Source organism: Tursiops truncatus, chromosome 17 (assembly GCF_011762595.2).
Source record: "Tursiops truncatus isolate mTurTru1 chromosome 17, mTurTru1.mat.Y, whole genome shotgun sequence".
Classification (NCBI taxonomy): domain Eukaryota; kingdom Metazoa; phylum Chordata; class Mammalia; order Artiodactyla; family Delphinidae; genus Tursiops; species Tursiops truncatus.
In genome coordinates, this window is record NC_047050.1 from 22,096,905 (window position 1) to 22,121,550 (window position 24,646).

A 24,646-nucleotide genomic window follows, 5' to 3' on the forward strand; every position below is an offset into this window, starting at 1 on the left:
CGCGGGCTGCCACCGCTGAGCGGCTCGGAGGCTGCAGCGCCCGGTCTCGGGACAGAGAGCAGGCGTCGGGGACTGCTTCTCCCACGCAGCCCGCCAGGCTCAGCAGCCCCAGGTGCAAGTGGTGATGGGCCAGAGTACTCGGGTGAGGCTGCAGGCTGCCCAAGGGCAGAGCAGCCAGGGCTCTCCGCAGATCCAAAGTGCAACGCCGGGCTCTTCCCGGACGCGCCTGGGCGTGGGGCCCCGCAGCATGTCCCAGAGTACCCTGGCGTGCCGCGCGAGCGAATTTATGCGCCCGGGAGAGGAGCGCTTACCATGGAACATGGTCTGCGGGAGGCGGGCGTGGTCATGATGACCGCAACTGCAGCAGGAGCAAGCTCTCACCGCCCATAGTCACTCCCAGGACCCTGGTCTTCCGCGGAGTTGCCGGGAGTCCGTGCCGGCTAGGGCAGTCTCTGCAGCTGGTTCCTCCTACCCACGCCGCGCCTGCTGTTTCATCCATCCCAGGGGGGGCGTCACACACCACGGTCCGGCTCTGCGCTTTGCCTTTCCCATAACTTCCGTAGGATCAGCCGACAGTGTACTTTCAGTTTCTACTTTGCGCTTGGTCTGCAGGTTCGATCTCTGAGTTAATCACTGGGGCACCTTCACCTCCCCGCACACCTGCTTCTCCTGGTCACCTGCGTCCTCCCCTAGCGCTTCCTGTGCACCTGGACCAGGACCAGAGGAGGGCGCGGAGTCCCAAAGCACCGCAGAAGGAATGAGTTAGCCTGAATCGGGGCGATTCGAGGCAAAGACTTTCCAGATGACCTCTAAACCGCCTTGGCAAAGGCGGGCGACTAGGATCTAAAAGCATCGGTTGCTAATGTGTCCACAGAAGCCACAGATGTGTAGGGCGAAAACTGGGCTATTGCAAGCGGACGCCAGGGAGGAGGCGTCGCAGCTCTTGCCGCAGATGTGGTGGTGGACGACGCCAAGTCAGTCGTCTTGTTTAAAAAAAAAAAAAGGAAGTAAAGAATGATTAAGAGGGCCACGGGCCACGCCCTCAGCCTCTTTAACCTCTCTAGTCTCCTTCCTCTCTGTCTTTTGTACATGCACCTGCCCAGGTGAGACCTCAAAGAAAAATAACTCGGTGTGTCCACCTAATCTGGTAAGTGCTATCTTTGGACCTGATAATCAAAGCCCAAATTAGGTGGAGAAAGTGGAGACTGACAATAGATGGTAACAATGACTGCCTCGTGTGCATTTATCTGAATTGGCTAATAAATCAACTTATCCATCTTGACTGTCTGTTACAGAAGGGTTAATTTTTTTTTCTAGGTCTGAATTATTTAGGTATTTTCTGTTTTCATTTGATTTCTGATATTCTGCAGAAATCCTGCTTAAATGAAGGTGGGTAATGTAAAGTAATCACAGTGATAATAGTGTTATGGCTATCATTTATCTAGCATTTGCTCTGTACCAGTATTGTGCTAAGTCTTTTATGTATGTCATCTCAAGCAAAATTTTCTGTGTGGTAGACAGTTTTGTTATCTGCGCTTCACAGACGTAGGAACTGAGACTTCCTTAAGTATCTGCCAGATTCACTCTGCTGGTTAGTAACAGGGTTGGGACACAAACCTACTGTAAAACAGCTCTAGAGTCCGCACTTGGACCCCTGTGTTAGAAGTCCTGTGAACAATGTAGACATTGATGCCAGGAGAGAGACAGGGTCACATATCATGTGAATGTGCCTTTGCCCCAGTATGGGGACCTCAGGGAAAATTTCTGGAGTTTGTGAATTCTGAATTGAGACCCGAGCAGGTCAATTAACTTGGCCATGTGAACATTCCAGCTGCTATAGTGTGAATGAAGAAAAGAGGAAAAGAAAGAAGGGAGAAAAACAATGAAATAGAGAGTGAGGCGGTGTTGCTTAAGCCTGAAACTTGGATTCCTATTTCTCTTTTAGTCTCACTTCTCACATCCAACCCACAGGCAAGTCCTGTCAACTGTACCTCTAAAATAAATCCCGAATCTATTCTGTGAATTGCCTAAGGGTAAACCATTAAAACCCTGCTGTCTAGGGGATCTTCCAGCTTTCACTCTTGCCCACAACCCTTTCATTCTCTTCATAGCAGCAGCGTATTTATTTACATTTGCCACCCTCTGTGACCACTCTCTGGCCACTTCCCACTGCACACTGGGCTTTCAAGGCCCTGTGTGATCTGGGCCCCACTGTCCTCTGTGACTCCCTCTGGTACCCATGGCCTTTGTCCTCCCTGCATTCAGCCAAGCTGACTTCCACTTAGAACAACATCTAGCACACAGCCATGCAGAAAGTAACGGAATGAGAGGGGACAACTGAGTGAGATGCATGAGCGAGAACATGTGTGGAAGGGAAAGTATGTGAAGGCAGGAGGGGAATAGGAGGAAAGGGGAAGAGAACAAGGGAAACAAATGAGCACAGGAGGCAGAATGTGGTGGGGAAAGCCAAGTATTTCCATCTGACTGGAACCTAGCCTGGAGGTGGGGAGCAGAGAAACAGGAGGCCAGAGTAACTGGTAAAAATGAATGCTGTAACTAAACACAACTAGCTTGGCTATTGATTTATTTAAAATCCCTGACAGCAGCATTGAGGTATGTAATTGCACACAGCCTGCAGGTTTTTAAAATTGTTTTAACACTTCAGGGACAGATAAAAGGGCATCCACCAATAACTTGCTCAACAGGAAATCCATCTTCCTTTTTCATGCAATCATCATAAAACCTGGTTGAACAAGGGCTTGTGCATAACTGAACTTTTGGGGAGCATGATTGGAAATTATTCAGAGCTCCAGGAGAGAAGATGTAAATTCCATACTGGACTCTGACCCCAAACGTGAAGAATCACTCTGAAGACAATATTCGTAAAGCGTTTGGCATTTTTATTGTTATATGAAAATTGACACATTCTAACTACATCAAGTTATTTTCTTCTATGACAGAATTAATACCATTTAAAAAAAATCCAAATGTAGTCTTAAATGCGTGTTTGCTATTTTGATAAACTGAACATTATTTTTCATAAGACAGATAGATAAGGAAAAAAGAAATGTTTTATGAATTTTTATATGCCAATGTTTTATAATAGAGAAATGGAGTGGTTACCTTTATGTTCACTCGTAGACACAAGAATTGTGCAGGAAAGCCAATATGTAAACAAAGTAGTATATAGTTTATGAATTATAACCAATAAACATTAAGAAGGAAGACATTTTCAGAATGATTAGTACAATGTACTGAAAAAAATGGAAACAAAGCAATATGAATATCAACTTAAAGAGAGAATTGTTAAAGATTAACTAATGTCTTTTTAAATGTTCTACAATCTTCAATCTAAATAGTTTATTATGGGTAACCTAAAAATCTTTTCTTGATAATTATCTGTAGTATTTTTACCCAACTTAATACAACCATTCTTTGTAGTCTGAGATCTGAATGCTAGATATCATTCTGTCTATAGATATTTTCTGAAGTTCCTGTAACTTAATTTTCCAGGCATAATATTCAACATATTTCAAACACACACACACACACACACACACACACACACACACACACACACGAAGGACTTCTTCATGGGCATGTGTTCTGTATAGAACACATGGGGCCTGTGCTTAGAAAGGGCTCTGGGTTTGATTTAATGCTCTGCAGTCACTGTCTTGAAATTCTTAATTATTTTTGGACAAGGAGACTCTCATTTTCACTTTGCATTGGATCCCACAAATTCTATAATTGGTCATGCATACTCACACATATTAAGCTACATATGGTGAATAGCAAGGCATGTCTTCAGGTGGTTTCAGTCTGGTGGAGAAAACAGATGTTAAACATGTAATTTCAAGGGTAAAGAATATTATGTAAAGGAAAGTTTGAGATGTATTTCAAATCAGAGGATTAAAGCAGTCTAGACTAATTTTAAAAATTAGTGGAACTAGCCTCCAGAATAGGTTAATTTACCTCCAATGGAAAGATAGCTATAAGTGAATAACCTATAATTCTAAATCAGATATGTTTGATTTTCAAGCCTGAGCTTGAGGATGAATTTTAAGTTTTGTCAAATGACTGCCTAGCATCTATTTGCATGGTAATGTTTTTTTGTTGTTGCATTCCTGAATAAACCACAAATTTACCATAATGCTTAATTCAAGTTGTTAATATTTTACTTAGAAGTTTGCAATTATATTCATAATTGGAGTGTTTGTTCTTCATATTATATTCGACTGAGCCAGGGCCATTTTTGTCCAATTTTCTTAGCTTCATAAAAGGATTTGGGCATTCTGTTGTTTTCTAGAAACTGTAATGTTTAAGCATTCATTATATGACTGATTTGAGTTCAACAATGAAACATATTTAATTTCATGGGATGAAGCCCAGGGATAGGATGTGACTACCAGTTTCAAACATTTCAAGAGTGAAAATAAAAAGGTTTCTTCTGAAGGCTGAATCAAAATGGCCCCATCAAAATATCAGGAACTGCTGGAAATGTGTATGTCAGCATTATCAATGATTGCTTGAGCCATGGAAATGAATGAAATCATTCAACCTGCAACTTCAAAGAGAGAAGAGAGAGACAGTCAGTGCAAGGAGAAACCTTGAGACATGGGCATTAAGGGTAGATGGAGAATTAGGTGCCAACAAACTGACAAATAATAGGCCATGAAGTAGGAGAGGTATTAGCATCCCAGAAAGCAAAGGGAGATAGAATTTCAAAACAGATTAAGTAGTCAGTACTTCCAAATGTCACAAAGAGATTGAACAAAATGAAGTTTGAAAAGTGTGCCCACTGAGTTTGGCATAGTAGAGATTGTCTATGGTCCTCACGACAACAGTTTGAGAAGAGCAGTGTAGTTAGATGCAATATTCCAGTTTCTGAGACGTTAAGGGAAGATGCAAAGAAAGTGAGAGGAGACAACTCTTTAAGATGTCTGGTGAAGATAAAAGGAATCAGATAATGGTTTGAAAGGCATGTAAAGCGTAATGGAAGTTTCTGTTTTCATGTATGAGAGGTACTAGAACATATTTATATATTAATGGCTAAAATTGGGTTTTTCTGTAGAAGTAGGAAAGGTTGGAACCGAGAAACCCAAGACAGCAGATTTATTTTTTTTCCCTTGTGTCCCCTCCGCTTTCATTTCACTCCTTAAATTCTGTAATTCTAAATAATCAGAATCCACTATAAATCCACTATGCCTAATTTTATGTTCCTTATTGAAACGTTCTCTAGGGCACTCACTTGTCTACTTCTGGATTGAGTATTGGCTAGTCTAAGAGAAAAATACTGCCCAAATTGCCTTTCAGAAGGAGCAGCTGTAGCTTATGTAGTTTGCATTATCCACTCTGTTTGTACACTAATGGATGTGTTGTTGGCAATCGGAGGTCCAGTCAATTCCATTTACTGAAATAGTATATTGAATTAGCTGCACCTACACAACAGGAAAAGTACCGAAAGAGAACTGCCAAGGAGATTTACTTGCAAAAACAGGTTTGCCTTTAGGTTAATTTCCTTTTACAGTTTAATATTTGATAAAGATTTATCAGAAGAAAGAAAAGAAGGAATTGTATTAAGTCAAATTTACGTCACCAAAACAAATATTTCTCAAGGGCCTCAAAAGACCTAGATAAAACTAAAATCATAAAGATCATAGTCTCAATCAGGATTAACACAAACCAACTATAACAATGACAACACCAACAAAGTATGAATTTGATCAACTCCATCACTTTTCTAGATTCAACTCCCCAAAATTTCTTTGGGCCTCTAATCTTTTTTTTTTTCTTTCTGATAGTGATCTTTGTGGCTATTGAAAATCCTCAATTTTTTTTGTTTTGTTTTGATTGTTTTTAGATTTTACTTTAAAGTCACTGATTTAAATCTGGCGGTTATTGGAGAATGCCTGCAAAAACTGCTAGTTTCAGAGGAGCATTCTTAAATGACCAATGTACCAGTACACACAACAGCCATTTTTTTGTCCTATTTTTTAATTAGATCTCATTGTAGGCCACTTAGAGCATGTATTACAAAATGAAAATATATATACTGAAAACTTAAAAAATAAATTGAAATAGCTTAATACATTAAGGACATATTTGTATTTGGTAAACAGCAAATTTTAAAATTTGCTATTTTAAATTAAAATAAGCTAATCTCAAAAGCTTACTTTAGGATAAAGAAAAATTATAGTATGGGTTAGTTTGGAGTTAGATTCAAAGGAGCCTTCCTTTTCTAATCTGAATAGAAGTTTAGAAATCTCAGAGAATGAAAATGACACAGAATATCATTTTGAAAGGAGGGAAAAAACAAGAATTAGAAAATATTACATTTCACTGGCAAAAACAATGTCTTAGTCAAGACAGATCAGCCAAAAAAAAAAAAGAATCTAATGAGGAAGACATTGTTAGAAAACCTGTTAAACATTAGGGAGAATTGCTAGCATAGTAAAACAAACAAGCAAATCAAAACATAGAGCTGCCATTTCATAGGACATGTTACTCAAGAAATATATAATACTCCACTTCATTGTTTGAAGAAATCATTGTATCTTCCTAGAAATAGTCAAGGTCAGCACATAAATGTGCTCAAGTCTCTCCCAACCCTAAATAATACTTAAAAAAACAAATTCAGCACATACTTATCAAGTAATACTATGTGCCAATCACTGTTCTAGTTGTGTGGGATATTTCAGTGCACAAAACAGACAAAAATAATTCCTGTTAAGTTGAGATTACATTCTAGTGGAGGAGGTAAACAATAGACAATAAAAAAGTAAAAATTATATTAAATGTTAGAAATTTATTAAGGTCTATGGAAACCAAGGGTAGGATCAAGATAGAGAATGTGTGTTGTGGAGGGGAGTGTGCGTGGGGAAGAGTGTTGTGATTCTAAATGGGCTTCAGTGGGAAAGTGACATTTAAACAAAGACTGAAAGGTGATTGAGTGAATCACATGGATGTCTGTAAGAAGGATCTTCTGACTCAGTTCTTTTGAACACTTGATTTGCAGTCTCAGCATACTCTATGTAATCTCGTCTTAAAGTTTTCATGAATTCAACTTTCTTCATGCCAACTGTTTTCCTCTCTAATTAACAGTAATATTATGGCAAAGAGTGAGAGTAGAGAAGAAATATATGATGGTCTTTTATCCGTGAGGTCTTCCCCCTTATAAAATAGCAATTCCCCTTACCATATTCCCATATATTTTTCTCCATGTCATTTAGCAACACTTGACAGATTGCATGTTTACTTGTTTGTTCATCTTTTTCTCCTCACTATAACATAAGCTCCATGAAGACATTTTTGTGGTTCACTGATGTATACTTAGTTCCTAGAACCTTTCCCAGCAAATAGTAAGTTCTCAATAAATATCCATTGAATGAATGAATATTCCACAGATAATTGACTACATCAGGGAAATAACTAAAGAATTAGGCATATTTAACCTTGACAAGAAAAGACATAATCAGGAGTACAATCAGGAGTACGATCAAGAATGTTCCAGTACTGGCTCCTACTGGCCTGGGAGAGCTGATGACAAGCATCTCTTCTCAGCTCTGCATTCAGTGACGTCCCATTGGTTGCTTGAAGCAAGCCATGGTGAGAGTACTTCTGCCACAGAAACCAGCAAATACTAAAAATGTATCATTTACCAGTACACCATTGGGCACAAGTTGTCAGATAATGGCTTAGCAAAAGAAAGCACTTTTTAACATTTAGAGCTATCCAACAATGGAATGGCCTCACAGGTGGTATTTAGGTCTATTTTAGAGATCTGCTTATTGAGGATATACATTGGAAAACTTATTCAGGCGTGCAGAGTTGCTGGTCATAGGATACATTGCTATTCTGAAAATAATCTGTCCCTTTCCCTATGACTCTAAAAATTTTGCCTATTGGTGTTAATTTTTATAAAGTTTTACTACAGTGTCTCCAGATATGGATTTCTTTTTATTTACCCTGTTTTAGATTTTTGAAGCTTCTTGATTGTGGGCTGCTATCTTTTATCAGTTCTAGAAAATCTTAGATCTTATTTCTTCAAATATTTTCTCTGCCATGTTCTCTATATTCTACTTCTCAGATGTTATACTTTATCATTTTACTCTCAAAATCTCTTACCATTTCCTCCATATTTTTCATCCCTTTGTCTTTCAGTGCTTCACACTGTTTAGTTTCTTCAAATCTTTCTTCTAGTTTACTAATTTTTTCTTTAATATTGTCTAATCAAATGATAAATCCCATAGAAAATTTTTCCAAATTTATTATGTTCTTCTGTTCTTGATTTTATATTTGGTTCTTTTTTAATGTGCTGTGCCACTTTTCATAGCTTATAGTGCCTGCTAAAATATTTAAGCTTGGTCCTTTATTTTTTATTGAATAAAGTAAGCACGTATGCTTTGTAGTCTTCTTATACCTCCACTACTCATTTATGATAAGGGTAGAGTATCAAGTATTTGTGGGTATGTTTCTATCTCCTGTTTTTCTGCTTATTTTCACTCATGGGGTCTTATTTCTTTGTGTGTCTGGCTATGGCACATCACATTGTGTGCTAGACATTGTTTAGAAACCTCATTTGTAAGAATAATTTGAAGTCCAGAATGATGAGTATCGTCCCCTAGAAGGGACTTTTGTTTTCTTTTGTCAGGTAACTGAAGGCATTTCCAGTCTGGGATCTTCTTAATCTGAGTTCCAGGTATGAGATTTCTTGGACCATCCAGATGAGGAAAAGCTTGACTATATAAGTCTATCAAAGGTTGTGTTACTTACAGTGCCTGTTTACAATAAGGGTACACTTTTTTGGTGTCTTAGTTTAAAGTAGTGAGTGGCTAATTAGAGCCTCCATTTTGAGTTCTTATTCTCTGATTCTCCTTTTTTTTTTTTTTTTTTTTTTTGTATAGTAGCCTAGTCTTGATTTGTGGTTGCAATATTTTCTTTTATGTTATGAGACAGGGAGAGAGATTTAAATGTCCGTTTTTTACCTGCATTATTTACACTTGAGGGATTTTTTCCCTCTTTTTTTGTTTTGTTTTGTTTTGTTCATGGTGTCTCTTGCTAAAAGCAAAGAAAAGTCTTCTTATCTCTTAGAAGAGGGTAGTTAGTATAAAGCTATCTACAAATGCTAAGGTGGAAAGGAGGGCTCTGGAGATCTACTCTTTTAAGCATGCAGATTTCTTCTTAACCTTCTTTGTCTCTTCTCTTTACCATAGTACCTCCTTCTACTTTGCTTATTGTTCAAAGTTCAGTCCCTTAGGTCCTGTTCCCCAAGAAAATTATCTTCCCTCCTATGAGGGGCTGGGGAGATGGGTGGAAATAGTAATAGTCTTCCTTTGCTTGGTAGGGTTGTGGGACTGGAATCAAACTACGTTGCATAGACACTTGTCTCCAATGTTTCTTTGTTAGCCACACTTACTGCTGCCTTCCATGCATAGAATCTGATGAAAGAATTTTTGCTAAGGAGAACCTGTTCTCTTCTAATTGATATAACTTTTTTCATCTGCTAACCTCTTGTTCTCATTGTCTTTATGGAATTTTACAATTTTTTATTCCTTTAATTTGGGGAATGTTTCTAGACTTAGCAAAAATAAATGCACGTTTCAATCTACCAAGTTTTAAAAAGCAAATGAAATTAGGTTTTTAAATGCTTTCTATGAGCCCCATCTATTGTCATGTTTTCTGTAGCCACCTTTATTCTTGTTATTAGATCTGTCTTTCCAATCCAAGTCCCATTTCTCTACTACTACTACAAATAATAATAAAATCAACATTTGTATAAGACTTACTAAATGTCAACCATTGTTTTAAATATTTGACATGTATCAACTCATTTAAACCTCAACACTATGAGATAGCGTATCAGTTATCTATTGCAACAATAACATTGTATGACAAACCACTCAAAAACTTAAAAATGTAAAACAATTTACAACAATAACAACACATTGTTTTTTTACAAGTCACTGTTTCTGCTGATCTGGGCTGAGCTCAAAAGACCTTGGCTTTGTTTGCTCATTTGTCTGCAGTCAGCTGTCAAGTTGTTATGGGATGGGTCTAGGATGGCCTTAGATAGGACAACCTGGCTCTTTTGTATGTGGTCTCTGATTTTTCAAAAGGCTAACCTAGGAGTATTCCCATGGCCACACCAAGATTCCAAGAAAAAGAGTGGATGCATGCAATGCTTCTTGTAACCTAAGTTTACACTGCACACAATCACTTTCTAATGTTCTATTAGACAAGGCAAATCAAAACACTAGTCCAAGTTCAAAAGGTGAGGAATAGACTCTGCTTCTTACTGAGAAAAACTACAAAGTCAGAGTGCTAAGTGAAAAAACAAAAGTGCTAAGTGTATGGATCCACAAATAGGCATTATTATTATCCTCATTTTAGAAGGAACTGAGGCTATATGGAGAGGCTAAGTAGCCAGCTCAAGGTCATGGAGGAATTAGATGGTGGCCCTAGTATTTGAATTCAGGCCGTCTGACTTTAGTCTGTGTCCTTAATTCCTACGATTTACTCTCTCGCAAGTGGCATATTGAATCAGTTGAAGAGATGATAGAGAAAGAAAGGCAAAACATATCAAAGGGAATTTGGAGTAATTCTATAGGGAGAAAAAATGAGCATGCCCCATAGAAGAAAAAAGGTTACTGCAAAAAGATGACACTAAGAACCCCTTTGTGAAATTAGAGAAAGGTTTGCATGTAGCCTCTGGGTTTTGGAAGGAGAGAAGGCATACTGTTGAAGGTAGCTGGCTTTCTGGAGTCTGGAGCTTATTAGAACCCATTTCATTACAGTAACCAGAAGGAGGGCACAGTATCCAAAATAATTCGCAATGATAAGATCTTAGTGGTATGAATAGTTGGGGAAAGGATTTTGCAACTTCTTGTATCAGCTGCAATATTAACTGTAAATCTTGTAGCTTGGTTAATTAAGTTGGTTTATAATGCATAGGTATCCTCAAATGTGTTATATAGTGGACATTCTTAATCTTTAATTTATACTTTATTAGTCTCTGCCACAGTGTCTTCCTTGATCTCAGTCTCTAGTTTTTCCACCTCCATTTTTTTTACAGCAACCAGAGCAATTTTTCAAAATGCATATTTGATCATAGCACTTTCTGCTTAAAAATCATCAGTAATCCCTTCAGAGTGAAGCCTAAATTTTGTAAGGTGCTTTATCACGTGGCCTCTCTTTACCGCCCAACCTATTTCTTGCTGTCCTTTCTCTCCCAGCTAAAGACCTTGCAGAATTCCAAATATGTCATAGACTTTCATGTCTCGTTCCCTTTGCTCACACTGCTCTTTTGGCAAGAAATACCTTGATCAACACAGATTCCTTCTTTCTTTTTTCCTGTCTTTCTTTTTCTTGCCTTCCTTCCTTCCTTTCTTCCCTCTTCTTTTTTCTTAATCTTTGCCAATTTGAGAGGTTGGCAGAGAGAGCAATGCTGGAATTGGAAAGGCACATTATTAGTACTAGCTAAGGAAGTTGGGAGCAAAAGTGACCTGTGTTATTTCTGGACCAAGGCAGAGAAAAGATTACAGGTGATTCTCTTCCCTCTTCTCATACTTCTTTGTTGGCTAAGAAGGGCACAGGTTTCAAATGGAACAGCTGTAAATTGGTGGGACCTTCTTTAGGCTAGATCCCTAAGTGACTATGTGAAACAGAGCTCCCCCACAATTTGTGATAAACTTGTCACACGAATGAGAAATCAATTTTCTTGTGCTAAATTCCTGAGATTTGGAGATTAATAAAGTGCCACATTATAACCTAGTATTTATTTAGTTCTTTGGTAAAATTCCTCTTCATGTCCTTTGCCTATTTTTCTACTAGGCTATTCACTTTGATTTATAAGACATCTTTATATGTTATACATTAACATAGACATCAACCTTTTTATGTCATTTATACTGAAATAATTTTGCCAGTTTATTAATTGCCTTTTGACTTTATGATGTATTTTCATTTTCAAAAGTGTTAAAATATTTATAGAGTAATCTATAAATCTTTGAAAATTTCTTTTCCTCATTTTAAGATGAGAAAGGCTATCTGAAATTTGATAGATTGATTTTTCTTCAGTTTTATTTATTTTTAATTGAGATATAATTGACATATAACAGTATATTAGTTTTAGGTGTACTGATCTGATACACGTACATATTGAAAAATAATTACCACAGTAAATTTAGTCCATTACTACACATAGTTACAAATATTTTTCTTTTGATGAGAACTTTCTTTTAATTGAAGTATGGCTGATTTACAATATTTGTTAGTTTCAGGTGTACAGCAAAGTGATTGAGTTTTATATATATAATATCTATATTCTTTTTCAGATTCCTTTCCATCATAGGTTATTACAAGATATCAAATATAGTTGCCCATACTATACAGTAGTTCCTTATTGTTTATCTATTTTATATGCAATAGTGTGTAACTGTTAATCCCAAACTCCTAATTAATCCCTCCCCCCACCTCTCCCCTTTGGCAACCACAAGTCTGTTCTCTATGTCCGTGAGTCTGTTTCTGTTTCGTAGATAAGTTCATTTGTGTCATATTTTAGATTCCACATATAAGTGATATCATGTGATATTTGTCTTTCTCTTTCTGACTTACTACATTTAGTATGACAATCTCTACGTCCATCCACGTTGCTGCAAATGGCATTATTTCATTCTCTTTTATGGATGAGTACTATTCCATTGTGTATATATATATATATATATATATATATATATATATATATAAACTATATCTTCTTTATCCATTCATCTGTCGATGGACACTTAGGTTGCTTCCATGTCTTGGCTATTGTAAATAGTGCTGCTATAAACATTGGGGTGCATGTATATTTTTGAATTAGAGTTTTCATCTTTTGATGAGAACTTTTAAGATCTACTCTCTTAGTAACTTTCAAACATACAAAACAGTATTGTTAGCTATAGTCACCATGCAGTACATTACATACCCAGGAATTATTTATTTTATAACTGGAAGTTTGTACTTTCTAACCACCTTCACCCATTTCTCTAGTTTAATTAATTCCTATTTTTAAAACATGAAATGTAATTTACTGTAATTTTGTTTTGTTTTGTTTTGTTTTTTGCGGTACGCGGGCCTCTCGCTGTTGTGGCCTCTCCCGTTGCGGAGCACAGGCTCCGGACGTGCAGGCTCAGCGGCCATGGCTCACGGGCCCCGCCGCTCTGCGGCATGTGGGATCTTCCCGGACCATGGCACGAACCCGTGTCCCCTGCATCGGCAGGCGGACTCTCAACCACTGCACCACCAGGGAAGCCCCTACTGTAATTTTTGTTTATGCATGGTATTGGGTAGGGATATAGCTTTGTAATAAATACATGCATCTTAAAACACTTTGCTCTCCTTTCTAAGTTAAAAAGACAGTTTGAGGGTGTGCTTTTGAATTATTTCTTAACATCCTCATGACATTAAATATCCATTCAGTACATTCAGGGCGACTTGGTCATTTAGCACTTCGCTGAAGGTCTGTCTACTCCAGGGATGCAGAGCACATCAAAGGAGGACAGGCAGGAAGCAGAGACATTTCCCGTCATGAGGGGAAATGCCTGATTCAGTGATGCAAGCAGTCTGGAACTAGACAGGAAGCAACTCTCTTCCTCGGTACCTGTGTAGTTTGCACTTTACTTTTTCACTTAGTAATTCAGTCTTCTACGCGATAGTAAAATATAGATTGAGGGCTGAGAAGCATTTTGCCAGGCTAATGGGAAACACCCTTGTTTTTTTTTCTCAGTTGTGTAGGCAAAACAGTCTAGTAATTTACAATCGTGGGGACTTTCACTATACTTGGAGATAATCACAGTATAGAGAGTGAAAAATTATCTCACTGTTTTTTTTTTGCAGTTGCATGTCATGTGTTCTAAGATTTATACTAGGCTGGAGTAATACTCAGTTCTCTAACCAAGAACCTGTAGATGCTCCTCCCTTAAAACAAAGTTCTGATCAGAACCATGAGATCTGTAAGAGCCTACAAGACCGAGATTTTACAAATTGCATTCAGAAATGTGTCTGAGTGATAGTGGTGGGATAAAGGGGTGGGTGTGTGTGTGTGTGTGTGTGTGTGTGTGTGAAAGAGAGAGAGAAAGTACCTAACCAGATGCAGCCAGGCCAGAGTCAGGTTATTTACCAGGTTGGTCTACAGTCTTTTGCTTTAGTAGTGGGTCTTACCTTTCATAAGATGGATCCCCTACCCTGTCTTAATCTGACACCTTGCAAAGAATTTTTGGTAGCTCTGGTTTACAATGGTTCTAAGAGAAAAAGAAGACAAATCTTTTTAGTACCACCAACACAGAGAGCTGATAATAGCAGTCATGTTACCAGTTTTCTGCTTTTGTAGAAACATCAGGTCCTACAGTGCCAGGTTAAAATACTTCTGTCCATTATAATTCCCCAGGAAATTGCAGTTCGAACTCTCCATAGAACTGGTCTTTTGGTTTAATATTAGAGAGAACTGAAAAATATTGGCATTAGTTTTATAGTTATTGTTCTTTTGAAATCCCTTGTCTTTTAACATCTGGAAGAGGAGAAAACAAACCAAAACTAAACACATGCATCAGTGATATTTTTGTGCATTAAAAACAGGTCTTCCAAATATTGACAGGGTCAAATTTCTAAGCTTCTCAAGACACAGATCAGTTCTTTTAATAATCTGGTCTCGTTTCTCCAATTTGAAATGTTTGAAGGCAGGTTTGTATATTCCACCAATCAGAAATGATTATCATCTTTTAGCACAGATTGATACTTGTTTTAACATAAAAATTTAGTTGCAACATGTCTACCCAAAGTCAGCAGACGGTCTAAATACTTCCAGTGTTCTGTGGGAAATTACCTTGGGGCAATGTACTTGTAGCCTCCAAGTACATCTCCAGGTGAGTTATCTGTACCAGAGGTCACAGAGCAGGTGGGCTAACAGATTAAATTATGATACCTTGAGCTACATGTTTTATTAAATAAATTTAAAATATACTCTGACAATCAAAAGGAAAGAATGGGATCAGTTAACAATCTGAGGATCTGAGGAAAGTCGGGTGGAAATATCATAGCTCCCGAATCCTGGGGTATCACAAACCAAGCTCGGGTTTCAACAATGATTCAGCTATTTGGAAATATCTTGTTGATTGTGTCAGCCTTAAATTCAGTACTGATTTCTCTAGAAAACCATTTTGCTAACTGTAAGAGTATAAAGACCTATGGTACAAAAACTTTATACAAACAATAAATAAAATGCTAAACAAATGTAAGATATTATTTTTGATATTAGTAACAGGGTATTCTGACAGCACAAATCCTTCTTGTAATTCCCATTGTGGTAATGAGCTACTCAATTAGATTCATTCATTCACTCATTTAATTGTCTTTTTGTTTACTATGTGCCAGGTATAGTTCTGAATAGTATGAATAGAGTGGGAAAATGTATAACTGAATCACTTTGCTGTATGCCTGAAACTATCACAACATTGTTAACCAATTATACTCCAACATAAAATAAAAAGTTAAAAAAATAAATAAATAGAGCAGTGAACAAAACAACAAATATCCTACCCTTACAGAGCTTTCATTCTGGTAAGTGGGGAGAGAAAATAAAATATAAGAAGTTGCATGCTATGTAAAAAGATTCTAAGTACAATGAAAAATATAAAGAAAATAATAGGGTTTGGGAAAATCTGAAGGGTTAGGGGTTGCAATGAGGGTAGGCCTAATTTTGAGCAGAGTGAGCCCTATAGATACTTGGGGGGAATATGTGAGAACACTTTTGTGTTAAGAAGAGATCAGCTTCTAGAGTTAATTTGAATGTAGAGTTATCAGGATTTGTTAACAGATTGTATATGTAGGCTGTGAGAACAGCAGGTGCAAAGGCCCTGAGGTAAAAGTGTTCCTCATTTCTTCCAGGAACACCGGGGAATCTATTGTAGCTGAAGCAGAAGGACAAAGGGGAAGCAATGAGGAGGACAGAGAGACAATGGTGGGACCAGATGTGTGGGGCATTGTAGGCAATATTAAGAATTTAGCTTTTGCTCTTAAGTGGGGAGATATTTATTTTATATGCAGGGTTTTAAGAAGAAGAGTGATATGATACGACTTACATTTTAAAATGATACTCTGGCTGCCTTATTGAGAAACGGACTGGACTGGGTTAAACATGAAAGCAGGAAAACCGGTTTAGAAGATGTTGTAACAGTCAGGTGCAAGAAGTTAGTGACAGTCCAGGCTGACAATAGTGAGAGTTTTAGGGAGAGGTTAGGTCCTATATATAATTTGAAGGTTGAGTCATCAGAATTTGTTAACGGATTGGATGTAGGGTTTGAAGCAAAGAGATGAATCAAGATAAGCCTAAAGATTTTGATCTGAGCACCTGAATAAGTGGCAATTCCATTAACTGGGTTGGAAAGCGGGAGCATCATTTGGGAGAGAAGAAAGGCTCTGTGTGGATATGCTAATCTCAATTCTGAATGTCACTTTAGAACCTTAGATATATGAATATGTAGTTCAGGGGAAAATTGTGAGCTGCAGATATAGATTTGAGTGTTGCCCATGACAGGGTGTTACTGAAAGCCATGAATGAGGATAAAATCACCAAGGCAGTGAGGTTAAAGGACTGAGTGTGAGGCTCTTAAGAATTAAAAGGTCTAAGAGAAGAGGAAGGGCTGTAAAAGAAACAGAGTAGGAATAACCATTGAGGGTGGAAGAAAATCAGGAGCATGTCTTTTTTTTTTTTTTTTTTTTGAAGTATAGGTGATTTACTATGTTATGTTAGTTTCTGGTGTACAGCAAAGTGATTCAGTTATATATATATATATATATATATATAATTTTTCGTATTCTTTTCCATTAAGGTTTATTACAGGATATTGAATATAATTCCCTGTGCTATACAGTAGGACCTTGTTTATCCATCCTATATATAATAGTTTGCATCTGCTTGTCCCAAACTCCCAATCTAACTCTCCACCAATCCCCTCTCCCCCTTGGCAACCACAAGTCTGTTCTCTATGTCTGTGAGTCTGTTTCTGTTTCTTAGATAAGTTCACTGGAGTCATATTTTAGACTCTACATATAAGTGATATCATATGTTATTTGTCTTTCTCTTTCTGACTTTGCTTAGTATGATAATCTCTAGGTCCATCCATGTAGCTGCAAATGGCATTATTTCATTCTTTTTTATGGCTGAGTAATACATCAAATCTTCTTTATCTGTTCATCTGTTGATAGACATTTTGGTCACTTCCATGTCTTGGCTATTGTAAATAGTGCTGCTGTAAACATAGAGGTATATACATCTTTTCGAATTATAGTTTTGTCCGGATACATGCCCAGGAGTGGGAGTTGTCTGGATCATATGGCAACTCTATTTTTAGTTTTTTGAGGAATCTCCACACTGTTCTATGTAGTGGTGGAACCAATTTACATTCCCACCAACTGTGTAGGAGGGTACCCTTTTCTCAAGAGCATGTCTTGAAAGCCAAGTAAAGAACCACTTTAAATGCTTCTAATTGATCAAATAAGATGAAAATTGAGAGTTGATCAGGGGATTTAGTAACATGGGGGTCAGTGGAAACCCTGATCTGAATGTCATTCCGTGGAGTGGAAAAGGCCAGAGAAGGAAAGGAACAGGGGCTGGATAGCATACACAAGGAGCAGAGTGGTGGGGTAGAATCTGAATGGAGAGATGTGGTCAAGTTTAGTATGGAAGAAATAACAAAGTGCTTGAACGCTGAGGGAAATGATTTGGTATAGAGTGGGAAATTGATGATGCAAGTAGAAGAGAGATTTGAGGTGCTGTATCCTTGAATAGCTGCACTGGATGTGATCTAGTGGCTAACTAAGAGGTTGTCTTAGATAAGGATGCAGGCAGTTCATCTATAAAAATAGGAAAACAGAGTATAGGAGGGTAGTTACTACGGCAAATATGATGGTGGGAGCCTGTGAGGGTGCCTTCTGATTGTTTCAGTCTTTTCAGCAAAGGAGGAAGCACAGCCATCAGTTGAGAGTGATGACAGGAGAAGAGTTTTGGGTGCATATGTAGGGAGATATTTATGAATAAAGTCATATAGAAGAGTGTATTAGATAATCATAATGCAGAAGTACAGGTAGGTGGGAGGTGTCTTTCTCATCATATAAGCACAGAGCAATTTGGTACATACTGTAAAGTTAGTCAGAAACTGCTGGATCCCTATCCTCTCTCTTCATCTGCCTCTGCTTCCTGATTATTAGACCTGTAATTACTCATCCTTTCCTAGTCTAACCCATACTGCCTGCACTCTTGTGATTTACTTATGGTCCTAGGTACTAATGATTTGCAACTTGTAACTTATTACCCGATTTTATTAATAATTAATGTTGACCATGGTGGCTATGTTTAGCTATGCTAGGATTTAAGACTAGATTTACAAGAAGGATATGTTTCTGAATCAAGTCTGTGGATTGGAATCATGAAAACATGATTATAAATTAGTACAACCACTTTGTTAATAAAACAATATCTAGCATCTGGCCACAAAACCTTTAATTCTGTTTAAAGAGTTTTCACAAATGGGCAAGGAGGACATGTATTTGTGTGAATAGATATGTCACCTTTATCTGTTTCTGTTCTTAGATGGGTAGAAAGGAGAGCAGGGGGCAGAGAAGCCACTGGAAAGGTGAACATTTTCCCATTTTTAGTTTTTATGGACAGCAGAAAATAAATATCTCATGGCTGTGGCAGAATGGTCAGTGTCAAATGAGAAAACACACCTGCAAGAATTTTTGATAACAGGCTAGACTGAATCTCTAAATTTCCACTGATAAATTTTGGCTCCAAGCTCAAAGTATCAGTGTGAGTTGAAAGAAGTGTTTTATTAATACTCTAAAATCTAAATCAAATTCAACAAAGACCATTAATAGCCAAGGCATTATTCTTAATATAATGTGAGTGAAATGGATAAGAGAAATTAGGTAAAAGTAAAGGAAATATGGACTCGAAACCAGAAGTCTTGGGTTTTAATCCTGCCTTTGTCATTGACTAGAAACCTGAAACAAACCTCGTAAACTGTGAGTCCCTAAATTTCCAGTTTGAAAATGAGAGCTTGAGTTAGACACTTTCTAAAAATTCTTCTAGTTCTAAAACATAATTCTACAAAGTGAGTCTTCATTAAAGACTCCTTTTAAAAGTATCATCTATTAAAATACAAAGGTAAAATTTGTTGATGTGTTTTTTCAATTTTTAAAGAAAATAGATCTTTAGTTTTTTGATGATAAAATTAATACATTTCTTTTTTAAAAGCAGCATAGAAAACTAACAAAGGAGTGGAAAAAAAGCACATGTAATCCCATCTCTCACTATTAACATTTGATGTCTATAAGGCTATTGAATAACAATAGCTATTTTGATTGGAATATATTTATTTTCTTTAAAGTAGTTATTTACTGATATAGGAAAGCTGCATTTAAAAATATTAATTTTGTAACTGGATGCCTTTGTGAAACTCTCTTAAGTCATTTTAGTCAATATTTTGTTTTCTTCATGTAGAAACTTTTTTTTTTTTAATTGGGGTATAGTTGTTTTACAAGGTTGTGTTAGTTTCTGCTGTACAACGAAGTGAATCAGCTATATGTATACATATATTCCCTCTCTCTTGGACAGCTCTCCCCCGCAACCCCATCCATCTAGGTCACCACAGAACACTGAGCTGAGTGAGCTCCCAGCGTTATCTAGCAGTTTCCCACTAGGTATCTGTTTTACACATGGCAGTGCACATATGTCAAGTTTTTATCTGCAAATAAAACTATTTAACAAATTTTGAGCCCCTACTATGTAAGGAGTCCTTTCAATTATTATGACATTATATTTCATATTCTTAGAAAACATTTTAAACAATTCCTTTGCTATTTCTAGAACACTATGTCATTTCTAGAACAGTATTAATAGCAGTGTTGAGAGTAAAAAGTTCTTAGTGAGTTTTTTTTTAATCATGTTAAAGATCTTTATTAAGAATTTTAAAAAGTGTAAAATAAGAGTTTGATGACTTTTTGGCACCTATTATGATTACAGAGTGTTTTTCCCTTCATCATTTGTTTTTTTTAGAGAGAAATTATATTAACAAGACTTCTAGTATTAAATCATTCTTATATTCTGGGAATAAGAAGAGTAGAATTCTCATTCTGGTCATATAATAGTAGAATTTCAATCAGCAATGGATTACAAATATTAACATTTTATTAACAATTTTTGCTGTTGAATTTTTATTGACTGTGATTTTATTATCGCTGTTTTGGTCAGGTTTTGTTTCAGGGTTAAATTAACTTTACATAAAGTAAAGCTTTCCTTCTTTCTTGGTGCTCATAGAAGTAAACTTTTCCGTGAAATCTGAAAGAATTCTCTTGTAGTACATTCTTTGTTGTTGTATAATAGCTTCATCAGTGCTTTATTTTGTTCTTGATTTGTTTTGAGACAATTTACTTCACTTGTTTTCTGTGAAGAATTTCTTTCAAATAGATTTTCAAACTTATAATCATAGGGTTGAATACCTATGCCTATATAAATTTAATAACTTCTCTGGGAACTTGAAAAGGTGGGGAATTACCTGTAGACAATAGTTTATATTATTTCGTATATTTATAATTCTCTTAAGACTATAGTTCCTCTTTAAAAACTCATCTCGTTTCTGGAGTAAATCTGTTTGCAAAGAATATGTTAGTCTATGTTTTGCATGCTGTGTTTTCTTCACATTTTAATTAATTTATTTATTTATTTATTTTTGCGGTACGCGGGCCTCTCACTGTTGTGGCCTCTCCCGTTGCGGAGCACAGGCTCCGGACGCGCAGGCTCAGCGGCCATGGCTCACGGGCCCAGCTGCTCCGCGGCACGTGGGATCGTCCTGGACTGGGGCACGAACCCGTGTCCCCTGCATGGGCAGGCGGACTCTCAACCACTGCGCCACCAGGGAAGCCATCTGTCACATTTTTAAACTATTTTATTGTAAAATAAACCACAAAGAAAGCAAAAAAGGAATGCAGAGATTAATGAATTATTGTAAACAGAATAATTTTTAAAGCCACTTTATTAAAGTATTGTTGACATATAAAAAATCTGTACATAATTAATGCATACAATTTAATGAGTTTGGGGATAAGTAGACACTCGTGAAACTATCACCACCTTCAAGGCCATAAATATATCCATTACCTATCAAAGTTTCCTCCTACCTCTTTTATTATTATAAGTTTATTTAATTATTTATCTGTGATAAGAGCACTTAACATAAGATCTACCTTCTTAGCAAGGTTTATGTATACAAAACTAATATGAATATGAAATTAGCTATAGGCACTATGCAGTAAAGATCTCAAGAACTTACCTATCTTACATAACTGAAATAAAATGAATTATAACAATTACTTAGGTCAAGAAATAGAATTTTAGTAGCCATCCCAGAAGCCCCTTCATTTTCCTATTTTCTTTTTGTTGATTTTGAATCTTATTTTTTATTGAGATATAACTGACATATAACATTGTATTAGTTTTAGGTGTACAACAAATTGATTTGATATATGTATATATTGTAAAGTAATTACGATGATAAGTTTAGGTAACATCCATCACCTCGTATAGTTACATTTTTTTTTTTTATTCTTGTGATGAGAACTTTTAAGATCTACCCTCTTAGCAACTTTCAAATATACAATACAGTATTATTACCTGTAGTCGCCATCCTGTACATTACATCCCAGGACTTATTTATCTTATTGTCCCATCTTAATCATGGCTCTTCTCCTTCCAAAAGTACCCACTATCCTAACTTTTAAAAGAAGTACTTCCTTGCTTTTCTTTATGATTTTATCATCCAAGAGTGTAGACCCACTTTTTAAAACTTTATGTTACTTTTAAAGTGTTTTTTTAATCTACACATTCTCTCTCTTTCCCTTTTGTTCCATCATAATAAATATCTTGAAGAACCTGAGGAACTGGATGTATAAAGTTTTTCACAGATCATCATATTTCTTTATCTTCTGAATTTCCTGTAAGTTGACAACTGGATTCACATGCTTGATAAAACTGTTTTGATTTCCATGGCAAGACCGTTGTTGTGATGTGTTCTTTTGTTAGAAATCTTTATTTCTGAATGTTTTGCTCTTTATATGTGATGGGGAAAAATGCAACATACTTCACTTCTAGTGCGTTGTGTGAGCTCCAGCATGTATGGATTGGTGGTGGGGGGTTGGGGGTGGATTTTGTGTGTGTTTTACATTAAGGGTATGACAGAGTACTTCTTTGACTTTGGATTGTTCACCTATGGTAGCTGGGCAAGTGTTATGGACTGAATTCTTGTATTACCTCAAAATTCATATGTTGAACTCCCAATGTGGGTCGTATTTGGAGGTGGGTTTTGGGGAGGTGATTAGGTTTCGATGTGGTCATGAGGGTGGGACCCTCATGATGAAATTAGTGCCCCTATGAGAAGAGGAGGAGAAGGCATACACACCAAGGAAAGGCCATGTGAACACACAGTGAGAAGGGGACCATCAGTGAGGCAGGAAGAGAACATTTGTGATACCCACTATGCCAGCACCCTGATCTTAGATTTCCAGCTTCCAGACTCTGAGAAAATAAATGTCTGTTGTTTAAGTCATTCAGTCTGTAGTATTTTGTTCCAGGAGCCCAAGAAAATGTAAGAAGTCAGGATGGAGAAAAGTTACAGGGCCTAAGGACTTTTAGTTTGGTGAGGCCATGTTTTTTTTTTTCCTGTTTCTTGCACAACCCCATTTGCATCTGTAAAAATTACTCACCCTTGCTTCTAGAGTCTGTAGATGATGAGCATCCCTTCCCCATTGCCATGTTGGAGAAATATGTTACTTTTAAAAAGAGTGTTATCATTAAATAAACCATAACAATATGCTAAGGAGTGGCTGTTCATTTTTCTGCATTTGCTTAGTCTTGGGGCAGGGACATTCTAGGGCAGAAATCTGTTTCTTGCAAGGTCTCCTCTGTTTCCAGTCCTGTTCTCCATTTACTCTCTATTAGTGAGAACTGGCAGAATTTGCTTTAGTTACTTCTCTGAAAACTGCACATTTTCAGGAAGAGAAGTTGCTCATCAACCTTTGATGCTTTTCTTCACACTGATTAAAATTTACTGTACTTGGTAGTAATTCCTGCCAAAGATTTGTGAAACTATATCATTGGCAGTATTTACTGTTTTCAGAGATGATAAACATTTTCTTTCTCATTTTTATTTCTTTTTGGTTATATCTGTCAGTTTCCAAGAGGAGGCCTTTATAAGAGTTTCTCCTAAGGAATCGTCCATTTTTTCTTTCAAATAAAAATGAGTGAGTAAAACATGTATAAAGCACTTGGTTATTTGAACCATGAGACAATTAACTCCTCATGCAGCAGTTCTCAAATTGTGTTCTTTGGAACCCAGTTCTACGTCATGTTAATAGGAGTTACAGGAGAAAAGTTTTTCATGATAGAATAAATGTTAATAACACAAGTGAAACAAAATTTAAAAATTAAAAATTTTTTACTGAAGGACTTTTAACACCTTTAACATGCAAAAGGGCATTGTGAGTGTATAAGACAGACATAATACACAGTGTTTCCCAGAACTTATCTGAATTCAGTACCTTTTTTTCTATAAATCATCACAGAGGAAAAATAAATTTGAAGAATAGATTACGTAAAACACTGGTATAACAGCATCTTTTCCTAATTACAGGTGAAGAAGTTAAGAATAAAGGAAAAGTCTTTCATATGCAAGCCTTGACAACTTCATCATAAAACACCCTTCATTCCCCCTCCTTCTCTGCTCCCTCCCTCCCTCTGTTAATGCAGCAAATGCTTAAAAGCCCCTGATACGCACCACAGAACTGCATACTTGACTCATGCTCTCTAGTATGTATATAAAAGGAACTTTTAATATGAAGGAAATAATATGTTCACCTCCCAGTTTACAGTAATATTGTGAAAACTGAATGAAGCAATGCATGTAAAGTGCTATAAAAATCCAATTGCTCGACAATGAAATCTACGGACCAGCACTTTTCAAACATGCTGTTGTAATACACGGACGTGTTGAGCTTCATTGTGAAATATGTTGCAAGTTCTTAATATATCCAAGTGTGTGATATTATACGGTTTTTTGTTTTTGTTTTGTTTTTTTTTTGTTTTTTTTTTCGGTACGCGGGCCTCTCACTGTTGCGGCCTCTCCCGTTGTGGAGCACAGGCTCCGGACGCGCAGGCTCAGCGGCCATGGCTCACAGGCCCAGGCGCTCCGCGGCATGTGGGATCTTCCCGGACCGGGGCACCAACCCGTGTCCCCTGCATGGGCAGGCGGACTCTCAACCACTGCGCCACCAGGGAAGCCTACAGTTTTCTTTTTAAAGACAAAATATACTGTCCTCCAGGTTATACTTAAAATAACATCATTGTCATTCATTTGGTTTCTGACATGATTTATCAAGTGGGAGAAAAAGGGCAAGTGTTCTAGCCAATCTTTTGGGAATTGCCCTGGGGATGGATTGTCTCTGCCGTTGTTATGTAGCATGTGGAGATAGCACATAAAGATTGCGAACTGAAACAGAAGACCCTGGGCCTTGGCATAGTGGACATTCATCATTTTGGTAAATTAAGAACAGTTTC

At 37.1% G+C, this 24,646-nt stretch overlaps 1 protein-coding gene and 1 long non-coding RNA gene across 7 annotated transcripts in view; one reads left to right on the plus strand and one right to left on the minus strand.

Annotated features, from left to right (window-relative positions):
- IL7 (interleukin 7) overlaps positions 1–616 on the minus strand; it is a 57,551-nt gene extending 56,935 nt beyond the window's left edge. For all 3 annotated transcript variants that reach the window (XM_019926270.3, XM_019926269.3, XM_019926268.3), the window contains exon 1: positions 312–616. In XM_019926270.3, coding sequence (XP_019781829.1) covers positions 312–321 — 10 coding nt within the window. In that variant the 5' untranslated portion in view covers positions 322–616. The remainder of the gene's footprint in view (positions 1–311) is intronic.
- LOC109548508 (uncharacterized) overlaps positions 1–24,646 on the plus strand; it is a 155,706-nt gene that overhangs the window by 458 nt on the left and 130,602 nt on the right. For 3 of the 4 annotated variants that reach the window (XR_012327226.1, XR_012327225.1, XR_002174586.3), the window contains exon 2: positions 613–1,147. This is a non-coding gene — a long non-coding RNA (uncharacterized lncRNA). Of the gene's footprint in view, positions 1–612; positions 4,154–24,646 lie in introns of those variants that run through there. The other variant, XR_004522717.2, reaches the window with a different exon arrangement.